The 14,021-nt window shown below is 46.4% G+C and overlaps 1 protein-coding gene across 2 annotated transcripts in view; it reads right to left on the minus strand.

Moving 5' to 3' along the window:
• NUDC (nuclear distribution C, dynein complex regulator) overlaps positions 1-14,021 on the minus strand; it is a 170,024-nt gene that overhangs the window by 6,591 nt on the left and 149,412 nt on the right. For both annotated transcript variants that reach the window (XM_075335903.1, XM_075335904.1), the window contains exon 8: positions 13,886-14,004. In XM_075335903.1, coding sequence (XP_075192018.1) covers positions 13,886-14,004 — 119 coding nt within the window. The remainder of the gene's footprint in view (positions 1-13,885; positions 14,005-14,021) is intronic.

Consider the following 14,021-nt stretch of genomic DNA (forward strand, 5'->3'; position numbering starts at 1 on the left):
ACAATCATCACTGATAGGTGCTCCTGCCTTTCCACAGAAAATGTAGACAGACTTAAGGCCCTGTCACACACACACACACACACAGATAGATCTGTGGTTGCAGTGAAATTGTGGACAATCAGTGCCAGGTTTGTGGCGGTGTACAAATGGAACAACATGTCCATAATTTCACTGCAACCACAGATCTACCATGTGTCTCTGTGTGTGTCTCTGTGTGTGTCTGTCAGGGCCTTTACTCTGATTAAATTCAACAAGGACTGGATTTCTCCTTAGCAGATGAGCGCAAGTCAAACTAAATTCCCCCAAATTATTAATTTTGGCTACTGCTGTTAACCTCTACCCCTTGCCATATAAAGCAGTTTCTTTCCTGCGTCAACCATGACTCAGGCCAAAGGGCTAATTTTTGTAAACACTATGCACATTGTGCAGTGGCGGACAAACCAGGACAGTACTCCTACTGCAGCCTAACTACTATTTGTCATTGGAGGCCTTGTGATGGGGACTTCCTGCATCAACCATGACTCAGGCCATAGGGCTAATTTTTTTTTTTTTTTAAACAATGCACATCCGTGTGACCGCTGCATCCTTTCTGTTCTGTATACGGTTCGTTTTACTTCCATGTGCCTTCCGTTTTGTTTTTTTTTTAGCGGACCGCATAAAAACCCCAAAAAACGGAAGGAGGGTTACATACAGTCAAAGCTAGATAGATGGATAGATAGATATAGATAAATATAGATATAATATAATGTCCCACTCCCCTGCATTTTGTAATGTGGCACTAAAGGGTGCTTTACACGCTGCGACATCGCTAACGCTATATCGTCACGTCGTTAGTGAAGCACATCCGGCGTCGTTTGCGACATCGCAGCGTGACACCTAGGAGCGACGATCAACGATCGCAAAAACGTCAAAAATGGTTGATACGTCGCTCCTTTTCATAATATCGTTGGTGGTGCATGCCACTGGTTGTTAGTCGTTCCTGCAGCACCACACATCGCTAAGTGTGACACCGCAGGAACGACGAACATCTCCTTACCTACGTCCACCAGCAATGAGGAAGGAAGGATATTCCGCCTGCTCATCTCCACCCCTCCGCTTCTATTGGACGGCTGCCGTGTGACGTCGCTGTGACGCTGCACGAACCGCCCCCTTAGAAAGGAAGCAGTTTGCTGGCCAGAGCGACAGCGCAGGGAAGGCAAGTCCGTGTGACTGGTGTAAGCGATGTTGTGCGCCATGGGCAGCGATTTGCCCGTGATGCACAACCAACGAAGGGGCGGGTACGCTTGCTAGCGTTATCGCAGCGTGTAAAGTGCCCTTAACTGTGCTTAGCCTTGTATTTAGCCAGTAAATAATAAATAAATAAAAAAAAAAAGACATGAGGATCCCCCCCCCCTATTTTTTGTAGTCAGCTCGGGTAAAGCAGACGGCTGCAGCCTGCAGATCACAGCTGGCAGCTTCCCCTAGGCTGGTAATCCAAAACAGGGCACCCCACACTTTTATTTTAAAGTAAATAATTTAAAACAAAAAACGTGGGGTCCCCCCCCAAATTTGATCACCAGCCAAGATAGAATACCAGACCACAGCTGTCTGCTTTAAGACTAAAGCCTGCTTTACACCTTACGATCCAGCATACGATATCGTATGCTATCGTAACCGCCCCCATCGTATGTGCGGCACGTTCAATTTGTTGAATAAGCCACACAAACGATTAACCCCAGTCACACGTACTTACCCGTCCATACGACCTCGATGTGGGCGGCGAACGTCCACTTCCTGGAGTGGGAGGGACGTTCGGCGTCACAGCGACGTCACGAGGCAGCCGGCCAATAGAAGCGGAGGGGCGGGGCGGAGCTGAGCGGGACGTAAACATCCCGCCCACCTCCTTCCGCATTGCTGGCCGGGAGCCGCAGGTAAGATCTGTTCATCGTTCCCGGGGTGTCACACAATACGATGTGTGCTACCCCGGGTACGATGAACAATCTGACGTTCAATTCTAGAGAAATGAACGATGTGCGTGCGATGAACATTTTACCGTTCAATCGCAATCGCACGTACCGGTCACACACTGCAATGTACCTTACGATGCCAGATGTGCGTCACTTACGACGTGACCCCTTTACGACACATTGTAAGATACATTACAGCATGTAAAGCGGGCTTAAGGCGGCCCATGCTTATTGGACCCTCCCTAGCCTAAAGATAGCAGGCCGCAGCCGCCCCATAAGTGGCGCATCCATTAGATGCGCCAGTTCTGGAGCTTCATCCCATTGCCATGGTGCGGTGCCAAATGGGGTAATATATGTGGTTTATACCAGGTGTTTAATCTCACCTAGCATCAAGCCCTGGCATAAGTAATGTCACAAGATCTATCAGATACCAAACATCACTAGCCCAGTCAGTAATAACTTTTTTGTGTTTTTTTTTTTTAATTTGAAACAAACACTCCCCAAAACATTCCCTCTTTCACCAATTTATTGAAAAGAAAGAAAAAAAAAACCAAAAAAAACAAAATCGGGGTCTGGCGTAATCCACTAGGGGGTCCCACTATGATCCATACCAAACACACTGTCCCAGTCAATGAAGAACAGAATGTTCCCAATTGGCTGGGAGAGCAGGGCAGTGACTTGAGCTAACATTATATCAGGCCAGGTCACTGTAGGGCATAACAATCACAGACGTCATGAACTTGTGAGGTCAGCGCTTGTCACTGAGTTCCATGGCCGCTGCGTTCACATGCGAACTGTCCCGTGAGCCCATGACGTCACCGCTACTCAGTCTCGGGCCATCCACGAGACTTGATGTGAGAATGCGGCGTCATAGAAGTCCGTGACGAGCGCGGACGTCGAGCGCTGACATCACGAGTTCAGCGGAGGTCATTACAGTCGGTAATGATCTGTGTTAACCTCCTAATGTCGGCACTCGTAATCATGCAGCTGCTTCAACACTGCAGTGCGACATACACTGCAGGGACACCGACAGACTGAAGCCACACAGAACTTCTTCAGTGTAGCTTCAGGGGGATCCCAGAAACCATATGCAAGTTAGAAATGCATGCAGGCATATTCTCTATTCTCTCCCCATTTGAGTTTCATCACTTTCCCATCCATTTCAGCCTTTTACTCAGGCCCACAGACCTCTTTGTTGGGTCCAGCATAAAATTACTCGCATTTCCCATTGTAATATTCGTTCCGAATAGCAAGTACAATGTAAGTCAAAGTACTCATTAAGAGTATAGCGATATAGAATATTACGGTACTCGCTCATCTTTAGTAGTAATGGCAGATACTATAACAACCTTTACAAAAAGAGCTGGATTATTTCCCCAGTGACAAAATATATAATTAGTGGAGGAAGGTTGAATTAGATAAACCTAGGTCTTTTTTCTACCTATGCAACCACCAGGATTTTCTATATGAAGTAAAGGCAGTGAGATACTGGGACTAGGGTGCTGAATCCAGGTATACCTGTTGTAGAAAGATGGGATGCTTGATTGCTGCAATATCTGTAATCAGATATTACAAAGTTACAGAAATGCACTGCACCTTTGATTGACCTGTGCAGCAGTGCCTTTGTGGGCTGGGTCCTAGCTGTAAAATCCTCCTCCGGCATTCTCCATGGCTTGCACCTTTATTTAAATATCGTGCCATTCCTGCTGTTGGCGGCTTGTTTGCATTGCCACGTGAGTTTTTTTTTTGCCACAAGATGCAGATTTGCTGCAGGAATTTGCAGTAAACATTTCAGCCTAAGATCTGAATTGGTTATTTTCTGCCAGGAAATGCAGGTCTCATTTAACTTAGGGTGACGTGCATCTGACAAGCTCAGCTGTGCTGCATCTGACAAGCTCAGCTGTGCTGCATCTGACAAGCTCAGCTGTGCTGCATCTGACAAGCTCAGCTGTGCTGCATCTGACAAGCTCAGCTGTGCTGCATCTGACAAGCTCAGCTGTGCTGCATCTGACAAGCTCAGCTGTGCTGCATCTGACAAGCTCAGCTGTGCTGCATCTGACAAGCTCAGCTGTGCTGCATCTGACAAGCTCAGCTGTGCTGCATCTGACAAGCTCAGCTGTGCTGCGTCGTGACCTGAGGTCACTGAGTTCACCTCAAGTCAGGTTATTTGAGTTCATAGGCGTGGGCACACCTGTTCAAAGCATGCAAGTGTCTAACACCTGTAAACTCCGCTTCAACTCCATGAAGTCACAGCTCTCAGCTGTGGCTCAGTCAGTCTCTGCCTGGATTTGCAGCAGAGAAGTCCTGCTCTACCCTGCTGCCACTCCAGTATGTAGCAGAGTTTGGACCGTCATGGGACGTCGTGTTTGTGGATTTATGCCGTACCTGGGTACATTATGGTAATTAAAATAAAGGATTTTTTCCTGTTTTTACTATTGGATTAGTGGTGGTGGGGTCTCATATGCCTCTACCCATCACTAATTCTGGGTTTAGTGACAGGTGTGCGCTGTCATTAACCCCTTATTACCCAGATTGCAACGGCACCAGGGCAATTGGGAAGAGCTGGGTGCCGGGATTGTCGCATCTAATGGATTCAACAATTCCGGGGTGGTTGCAGGCTGCTATTCTTAGCCTGGGGGAATCCCAATAACCATGGGCCTCCCCAGGCTGAGTATCAAAATTAGGGGCACACAGTAAATAAACCCCCCCTCCCCCAAAAAAAAAAACAAAAAAAAAAACAACACATGCAGTTCCCCTTATTTTGAGAACCAGCCACGATAAGCCCACAGCTGGGGGCGGCAGTCTGTAGCTGTGGCTTTATCTGTGCTGGTGTCACTATAGGGGGATCCTACGCCATTTTCCATATTTGAAAATCTATTGTACACTGCAGTATTTGGCTGCAATCACAGGTGCGGTTTGCGGCCTATCACAGGCACGGTTAGAGAGTGGAGGCATGATCTACCGGCAGCCAATCAGAGCTACTGGTGGTCGGGGAAAGCAGTGAATATGTATGAGCACTGATGAGCAGACCCGGACGTAGCGTTACCACCCCGGGGAGGCTCGATGAGTACACGCTCCTGCTTTATCCCTTTATTTTACAGGATGTTCGGGTCCCGATAGACATATGGGGTTCAGCGTTGTTCTTTTTTTTAAAGTCTGGCTAGACCCACTGGACCCGAACATCTGCGAGTTTTCTCATGACTACTGTTAAACAAATTTCTTCCACATGTGACTATGCAGTACTATTTGGCCGCACCGCAGGGCTCAGGAGCGAAGAGCCATTTGACTTTTGTAGCACAGATTTCCTAGAATAGTTTGCGGACTCAGTTTGCAGAGCCCCGAGTGACAGAACAGCAGAAACCCCCTCAAGTGACCACATTCTCTAGTGCTCGTACGTTGTTCCCAGCTCGTGCTTCTGGAGATGCACACAAATTAAGTAGGTTGTCCTCACCACAACCGTGCCAAACATGTGGATACTAAATGTGGTTTAGGCACATTGTGGTGCTTGGGGGGGGGCTAGGAATTTGAGTTTGGGAGAGCAGATTATACTAGATTTCATTGTGGGGGGGAAAGCCATGGTGCCAGTACAGAGCCTTTGAGCTACTAGCTATTGGTGGCAATTTTGGGTGCAGAATGTTTTGGAACAATTCACATTTATTCTGTGCTCCATGAAACCCCTGGTGGAACCATTCACTAATGAGGTAGTAGAGTTACTCCGGACTCCATTTGACCTCTGTTCAGTGCGGCCTTCTTTTCAAAGGTGCACAAAACTGTTGTTGACCGTGCTTTTGTGCACGCCTAAAAAGACCTGCAAAACGATGGACACAGTCGGACCACAAGCCAGACGGGAGTTCAAAGTGACTGCTTCATTACAGTGAATTTTAAAGTTGGGAGTTTTGTCTGAATCATTTTGTTTTTTTCAGAGATTTACACAATCTCCGGTGTAAGCGTTCAGCATAGAGCGCAGGATATATGTGAGTTGAGTGTTATAACCATTCATAATCATGTCCACGAGTATTAACCCCATCACGACCTTTGACGGATTCATCCGTCATGGGTCTTTAAGTACCAGGGCACCATGACGCATCCGTAATATATGGGGTATCAGTCATGGCGAAATCCAGCACCGGAGCCCCGGTGACTGCGATCGGTTCACAGAAACCGCAGATGCGGCAAGGAGGGGACCTGTGCCTGACCTCAGGAGGGGTGGTACCTCCTCCCCGGAACTACGGAGGTTGTGATTGGCTGACGAACGCTGCTCAGCAAATCACAGTCACTGTAATGTATCAACCATTGAAAATGGCTGAAACATTGAAATCCAGCCATGATCAGTGCAGCTATAGCACTGATCATTGGCTGGAGTTGGGTGACCTCAGCTGGATCACCCTCCCCCAGCTCCAGCAGCTCTGATTGGAGAGACCGGCCTTGTGACCACTCTCTCCAATCACCGTGGACCTGTTGCCGGTGACCGCCCCCCTCAGCTTCACTTGTCGGTCCTGGAGCATGCCAGTACAGTGTATATAGTACAATGGCAGGGCGACAAGCTCCGGTCCCACCGGAGCATGGGACCCGGAAATTGCCGCGCTGCCATTGTACTGTATCAAACCGGCGAAAAGCCTCCCGATCCGCCGCCGCCCTCCTATCTGCCACCGCTCTCCCCGATCTGCTGCCCTCACCCCCACCGCTCACCCCCGTGATCGGCAGCCCGCCCCCTCACCTCTCACCCCCGTGATCTGTGCTCCGCTCACCTGTCATCCTCGTGATCTGCGCTCCCTCACCTTTCACCCCTGTGATCTGCTGTCCGCTTTCCCCCCACCTCTCACCCCCGTGATCTGCTGCCCCCTCTCCCACCTCTCACCCTCCCCGATCTGCTGCCTCCATCTCCTGTGATCCTGCTGCCTAGATCCATCCTGTAAGGTAACTATCCTCAATCTCACCTCCCACTCCCCTTCCCCCCCTTGTCCCCCCCTTCCCCACCATCACCCCATCCCCCACTGTCCCCCCCTTCCCCCATATCCTCTGCCGCTCCTGCATCCACTGCGCCCTCTCCCATCCGCCGCCACCCTCTCCCAGTCGCCGCCGTCGCACATCCATCAATGCTCCCTTTATCTGCCGCTGCCCCCCCATCTGCTGCTATTTCTCCTGTGATCCTGCTGCTGTTCTGATCCATCCTGTAAGTATTGTTCGTAGCTCTTTTCTAACTATCCCCAATCACATCTCCCACTCCCTCCTCCTCCCCCACCTGCTTCCTGCCAAGTGCTGATCAGCTACATTATTGGCTGATCAGGTACGTAATTGTTGCTCGAGTTTTTGCTTTTATTTGTGCACCCCAAATTAAAAAAAAAAAAAAGACAAAACTTGAACAATTAGGTACCTGATCAGCAAGCGTCCTGCAGTCGTATTCTACTTTGGACAGGACTTTTTTCCACCCCACCTAGTCCCCCCCTCCCTTTTTGCAGCACATCCGTGCGTGCGCCTTGATTTTTTTTATGCCATGGGGGTCTGGTTTCCAAAATAGGGTCACATGTGAGGGAGGCTCCACTGTTTCAGCACCTCAGGGGGATCTCCAAAACACAAAATGGAATACGCTAATTATTCCAGACAATTTTGCGTTTGAAAAGTCAAATGACGCTCCTTGCATTCAGAGCCCTGCTGTGCGCCCAAACATTTGATTTCCACATCAAATTTCCATTTGATTTTATGTAAGCCCACCCCATTATTTCCTTTCCTGAATGTAGATTTCTGTCACTGTTTTGCGCAGCCCTGGGGTGGGGTATGGTATGGAGATATTATGTCAGGGTCTGTCAGGAGATAGGGATACGCTGGAGGCTCGGCCCTGACCACCATTAGGTTTACAGTTGGGATGAGGGAGAGCGCAGGGTCCCTAGTCACAGGGTCAGCACAGGGGTCCCTAGCTAATCCATATTCCCAGTGATAGATGGATCATCACATGAATGTAGATGGCACGTCTCATGTCCCTCCCTCTCAGGCCTTTTCAGACGCCATTTTTTGGCCAACACCTATTTCCTTTTTTTTTTTATCCCAGTCACTACATAGTTCCTCTTTTGACGCCATTTTAGTCTGGTCGACACCCAGTTCCCTATTTTTGTTTCTCTTTTGCATATTTGTTATTGCTGTACCTAGTATACAATTTATTAGACCATATCAAGAGACTGCTCACTATTAGTCCTTGTGGACAGTGAATATTTTTCTGCCTATGGCAGTTGCTACTTAGCCTAGTTTTGAGATAATCTCGCTTGTATGTTATCCTGTATGGTATCTTGCACAAGAGTTCCCTGCTGTAGTGGGTGGAGGATCGTGTGGTCCTAAGGGGATGATTTTGATCATCAGGAGTTGGCATATATTAGTGCTTTGCTGGCAGCACCCAGTGATCTATCCTATCCTTTTTTGTCTCGGTTAGCATGTTGAGGAGAGCCTTTCCATGAAATACTTAAATCAACCTCTTGACAAGAGATTGTGGGAAATATGTCGATTTGCCTTACATAATTCAGGTTTCAGATCATACACGGCAGATTTAAGGATGGCTGCCATTGCCTGTTTTCCACACCTTGCCTGGAGTACAAGGAATGTCCAGATATAAGAAGACCACCATATAAGGAAAAGACCCACTACATAAGCTAGAGGACCAACCCACAGATCAGATGACACCATGGATTCATCAACTGAAGTCCGACCTGCCCATCAACAGCAACACGGATCTCCCCATTGGCTAGCCCATGAACTGTCCCACTAAATGAGCATATCAGAACTTGTGCATGCCCCTAGTCTATATCAGAGGATGCATGCTCTGTACTGTTCTCTTGGCTGCCATTTTTACTGTGATCAAGAAGAGATTTCACATCCGACTGTCTGGCGTGAATTCTTTACGCATGCACTTGGTCCATACCAATTAGTCCAGGCAGTAGGGCAACAAGTGATCTCTGATTAAGAGTTAACCCTAACAAGCAGGGTCTCTCTTTGCTTAAGTCTTACCCTAACCAACTGTGTATTGTTTACTTCTTATATCCTCGTCCTTATATGTTGGGGGCTTTAACTATCTCTTTGGAGCTGCTCCGAGGCAAGTGAGTATTTCTTTCTTCTTTGAGGTTAGCTAGTTTCTTAGGCGGTGACGAGATGTCCAGGTAGAGTAGGCATGCTCCACTGCTTTTTCTAGTGGTTTATATATAGTCAAGGGGGTGCTGCTTGCTAGTTACCAAACACTTGTGCTCTTTCCCCCCCCCCCCGGTGTTTTAGGGGGGGGGGATCTTCATTTTCAGAATGTCAGTGTTCTCCTGACCCCAATTTACACCCGATGCTCTTACAAAGGACTATACCCAGGTTTGTATGAGGTCTCTGAGAGCCCATATGCAAACAACTACAGCTGGTAACTCCTGATTACAAAGTAAAGGACAGAGACACTCCCTTTCAGGCAACAGGTATGGAGATGAATCTAGCAGCTCACAAGACCACCCCACATACAGAAGTGCTGTATTCACAGTCACCTGAATAGTACCATCACGTCATCTCCAGCCCTGAGCCTACCTGAGTACCAGAAGTCATACTGCCTGTTTGCCATGGAGGAAGACAGTGGCCCTTTGGATACTACTCAGCCAGATTGGATCCAGTCGTCTGAGAAACACCTACCTAAAGCACCAATTGAAGATCAATGCTCGTATGACATCACTGCTCCCTAACAAAGTCACCATCTCCCAGTGTGTTGTCCTTAATCCTGCTACACTTTTCCCTCTTCCAAGGGGTGGGTGGGGTGGGGAGTGTCGCACCTCTGACACCTTGGTTTAAGAGGTAGTTGACTCTGGCATAGCTCAACATGATTGCCTTGCTCTCCTGAGGAAACCTCATACGATACAATACAGTGACGGATACACCCTTGGAAGACCCTGACTTAACCCCTTTGCGGATGGATCAAGGTATGCAGATCAAGAAAGACGGTTCCACACGGGTATGGTGGTGCTAGCATAATACGCTGGGCTGATCGTGCAGTCCCTACCACTCACTGTCTGCAAAAGAAGCAGAGGTATGTGCTCTCACTGAAGCCTGCAAGATGGCAGCCAACATCTACTCTGTATGGAAGACAAGAGACTTGATCACCGCCAATGGAACTGTACGTCACCATGAGGCCATAGAAGAACTGATGGGAGCTTTGCTATTGGCAGAGAGTCGCGGTGAGCAGGGTTGAGGCCTATTTGGAGGAATCAAGGGAAGCAGTAAGAAATGCCCTCGCTGACAGAACATCCAAAGAAGCCCCAAGACCACTTACCACAGAAACAGTCAATCTGTGCTTTTTAAATGACCCCGATGTGAAGAAGAAAGGAAAGATGGAAAGTCTTGAGAAAACATTGTCCTGACCCTACAAGAGCAAGTCTCAGAAGAAGAAGACTGAGAAAGGGTGCGGCTGTGTGCTGCCGGAGACCATAGAAAGTGGCTAGTGACCTGCTTTTACTGCCAGCCAAAGAGAAATGGCAGGCCTTGGACACAGAACTGACCCTACACAGCCCATACCAGCCACAGAATAGATTGAGGGTTGAGAGGATGGGGCAGTGTAGAGAGCAAGAGCATGAGAATTGAGACCCTATGAAATCCTGTTTAGAAGTACCCCCAGATACTTTAACTAAACTTGTTGTTTGTTTAACTAAAACATTTGACTAATATACTGTACGTTCTTGAGTTTTCTCCTCCAGATCCAACCAGATCTAGATCTTCCTCTCTCTGCCTCTCTCTCGCTCTTTCTTTCAAAGATCCATGCATCCCACTACAAAAGATGTCAGACCTGGAACAAGGAGATGGCTGTCTTCCCTCTTCTACCCGATACTTTGTGCCAAGATGATATCCAAGCCTGTGGACCAGAAGATGACTGTGCATCCCTCCTCTGATAATGTTCCACCATTATAGCCTGAGGAATATGAGACTTAAGGGGGCTTTACACGCTGCAATATCGCTAACGATTTATCGTCCGGGGTCACGGTGTTTGTGACGCACATCTGGCATTGTTAGCGGCATCGCAGCGTGTAACACGTACGAGCGACCTTAAACGATCGCAAAAGAGACAAAAATCGTTGGTTTTGGAGAGGTCGTCAAAACACCAAAAATCGTTGTCTCGTACGTAGCGATGTTGTTCCTCGTTCCTGCGGCAGCACACATCGCTGTGTGTGACACCGCAGGAGCGATGAACAACTCCTTACCTGCCTCCACCGGCAATGAGGAAGGAAGGAGGTGGGCGGCATGTTACGTCTCGCTCATCTATGCCCCTCCGCTTCTATTGGCCGGCCGCTTAGTAACGCCGCAGTGACGTCGCTATGACGCTGAATGCACCTCCCCCTTGAAGGAGGGATTGTTCGGCGGTCACAGCGACGTCGCTGACAAGGTATGTGCGTGTGACGCTGCCGTAGCGATAAATGTTCGCTACGGCAGCAATCACCAAATGTCGCTAGCGATGTCGCAGCGTGTAAAGCACCCTTGAGTGAAACCAATCCTGATAAATAGGAGCTGATTAGAGGACTACCACCACTTCCCCCCCCCCTCCCGAATAACATGTGCCAGCGTGGAACATAACCATGAGGACAGTCAAGAGGATACGGTCAGGATCTGACTTCCTATGCATAGTCTGTTGAGTGGGGAGGTTCATTCATAAGGGATGGGTTATCTCATATGTGAGTGAGGTAACCATCGGCATTAGGATAGATCGATAGACTCGACAAAAGTAAGGAAAGACTTTTGGCTATCTCCAAAGGGGGGAATGTTATGGACATGATTATGACCTGTTATGAGTATTAAGAATTATATGAAGATATCCAAAAACCATGATTTGAGATAGTGCTTGAACTGTGTACCACACCTATAGCTGCATGCAGCAGACAACATCATAAGATTCACCAGACAGTCTGGGACTTTCATGTGACAAGTGAATCATGCTGACGCTGACATAGCTTAATATAAATGAGGAAACACATATACAGTATACATATATCACAGAAGCTCTTTTACGGTTTACCCAATAGGAGACGCGTTACATATTCTCGGCACCTAGCCAACTGATTTCTATAAATGTATCTTAACTTCCGCAATAAAGTTAGTCATATTTTCTATGCAGATCCGTGTAAATTTCTCTGGTCTGTATGGAAGAATAGTATATATTATACTAACAAATGATTTCGATGCAGACAAGGTTAAGGTGTAGATGTAAAACTTGGATTACATCACTGTAAATTATAGCCTCCTTAACAGAGCGTTACTGTGATCTTTGGGAGGCAGAATGAACAAATCAGCAGTGGAAGAATTGGATATATTTTTTATGCTGTTGACCTTGCGGTAAGTGATTAGTTGACTTTATTCCTAGGGTCAGTACAATTACAGAGATACCAGATTTCTATATCTTTTATTTTAGGCTTTGCTACTATCACACGCTTTTTTTTTTTTTCAAAATAAATGTTTTGACACCACCAAATTTTGAAAGCTATAGTTTATTTTTCTGCTGACAGTCAAATAAGGGCTTGCTTTTTGAGGCATGAATTGTGTTTTTAAAAAGGCACCATTTTGGGCAACACAATTTTTGTTCGCTTTCTATTCCGCTGTCTGGAACAGAATCAAAAAGAAACAGCAAGTCAGGATTTTTTTTTTTTTTTAAAAGAGGTTCAGTGTCGTAAAAGTGATAAGACAGTTTTATTCTTCAGGTCAGCACGATTACAGCGATATCACTTATTTTTTGCCGCTTCTACACAAACAATGTTATAAAAAAAAAATTTTTTTTGCATTGCTGTATTCTGAGAGCTATAAACTTTTTATTTTTTATACTTATTGAGTCGTATCATGGCTTGTTTTTTGAGGGACAAGATGACGTTTTTCATAGTAATATTTTTAGGTACATATGAGTTTTTGATCGCATTTTATTTCCACTTGTTTTGTCTGCTGTATGATGAAAAGTCAGTTTTTGCTTTGTTTTTTTTATTCTTTTAGTGTTCTGAACAGGTTAAATAGCATGACTGTTTTACAAATCGGGCTGTTCTGGACGTGGCAATACCAAATGTGTATTTGTTGTATATTTTTGTTTTTACATAATTATACGCATTTACTGGGTTTTTTTTTCTTTTTTCGCTCTTTATGTTCTGGAATTTTTTTTATGCTTTTACAAAAAAAAAAACCATAAAAAAAAACCCAAAACATTTATTAACTTAGCCCCTATTTGGGACATTACCTATTATTAGTCTGATAGCAGGTATAAGGTATTGCAATGAATTATACCTGTCAATATTACACTAACAGATCACTTCTTAAGACCATGCTCCTGCCATGGTCTAAAAGGCCACCGTAGACAAGAGGTTGTCATTTCACCTTGGGTTAACATGGCAACAATCGGGACTCTGCGATCAAGTCGCAGGGGGTTCCAATCAGATGTGAGAGGGAGTGCAGTCCCTAAGTGCTGCAATTGCTATTGATTGCAGCATTTAGAGGGTTAAACAGTCATCAAGGACGGAGAAGGCACCGGCCCTGGCTGTTACAGCTGGGTCTCGGCTGTCATGTAAGCTGACCTTCCTGCAGCGATCACATGGGCACAGCTCCTCACAATCACCAGATGGTACCGATACGTCCATTTGTGGGAACGCACAGCAAAATAGGATGTACCGAACTTACCTATATGTCCAAAGTCAGGAAGGTTAAAAGGAGTTAAACGCAAAGGAGTACCTAGCGTTCGCATGGAGAAGCTAGTCAATAAAGATCTAAAGACTAAAAAAGTATCCTTTTCTCACTGGCACTAGACATTAGATGTTCTAAGAGCGAATTAAAAAGAACACAGGGGCATCATATCAAGTATGCAAATGTACATCCAATACAGAATACCTCTTTTTACCATCTCTATATGATCTAAAAAAAAAAAAAAGTTGAAATCACGAGAAAACATTTGCTTAAAGCTCAATATAACTCACTTTTTCAGGATGTCTTGCTTTTTCTGTTCATCTGAAGTGGGAAGGCCCATTGATTTCTGCCTCTGATCATACATCATTTTTTCTACCATACTGCGTGTTTCTCCATCTAAATCAGAAAGCTATAATATACGGTAAA

The sequence above is a fragment of the Anomaloglossus baeobatrachus genome, chromosome 2, assembly GCF_048569485.1.
Source record: "Anomaloglossus baeobatrachus isolate aAnoBae1 chromosome 2, aAnoBae1.hap1, whole genome shotgun sequence".
Taxonomy (NCBI): Eukaryota; Metazoa; Chordata; class Amphibia; order Anura; family Aromobatidae; genus Anomaloglossus; species Anomaloglossus baeobatrachus.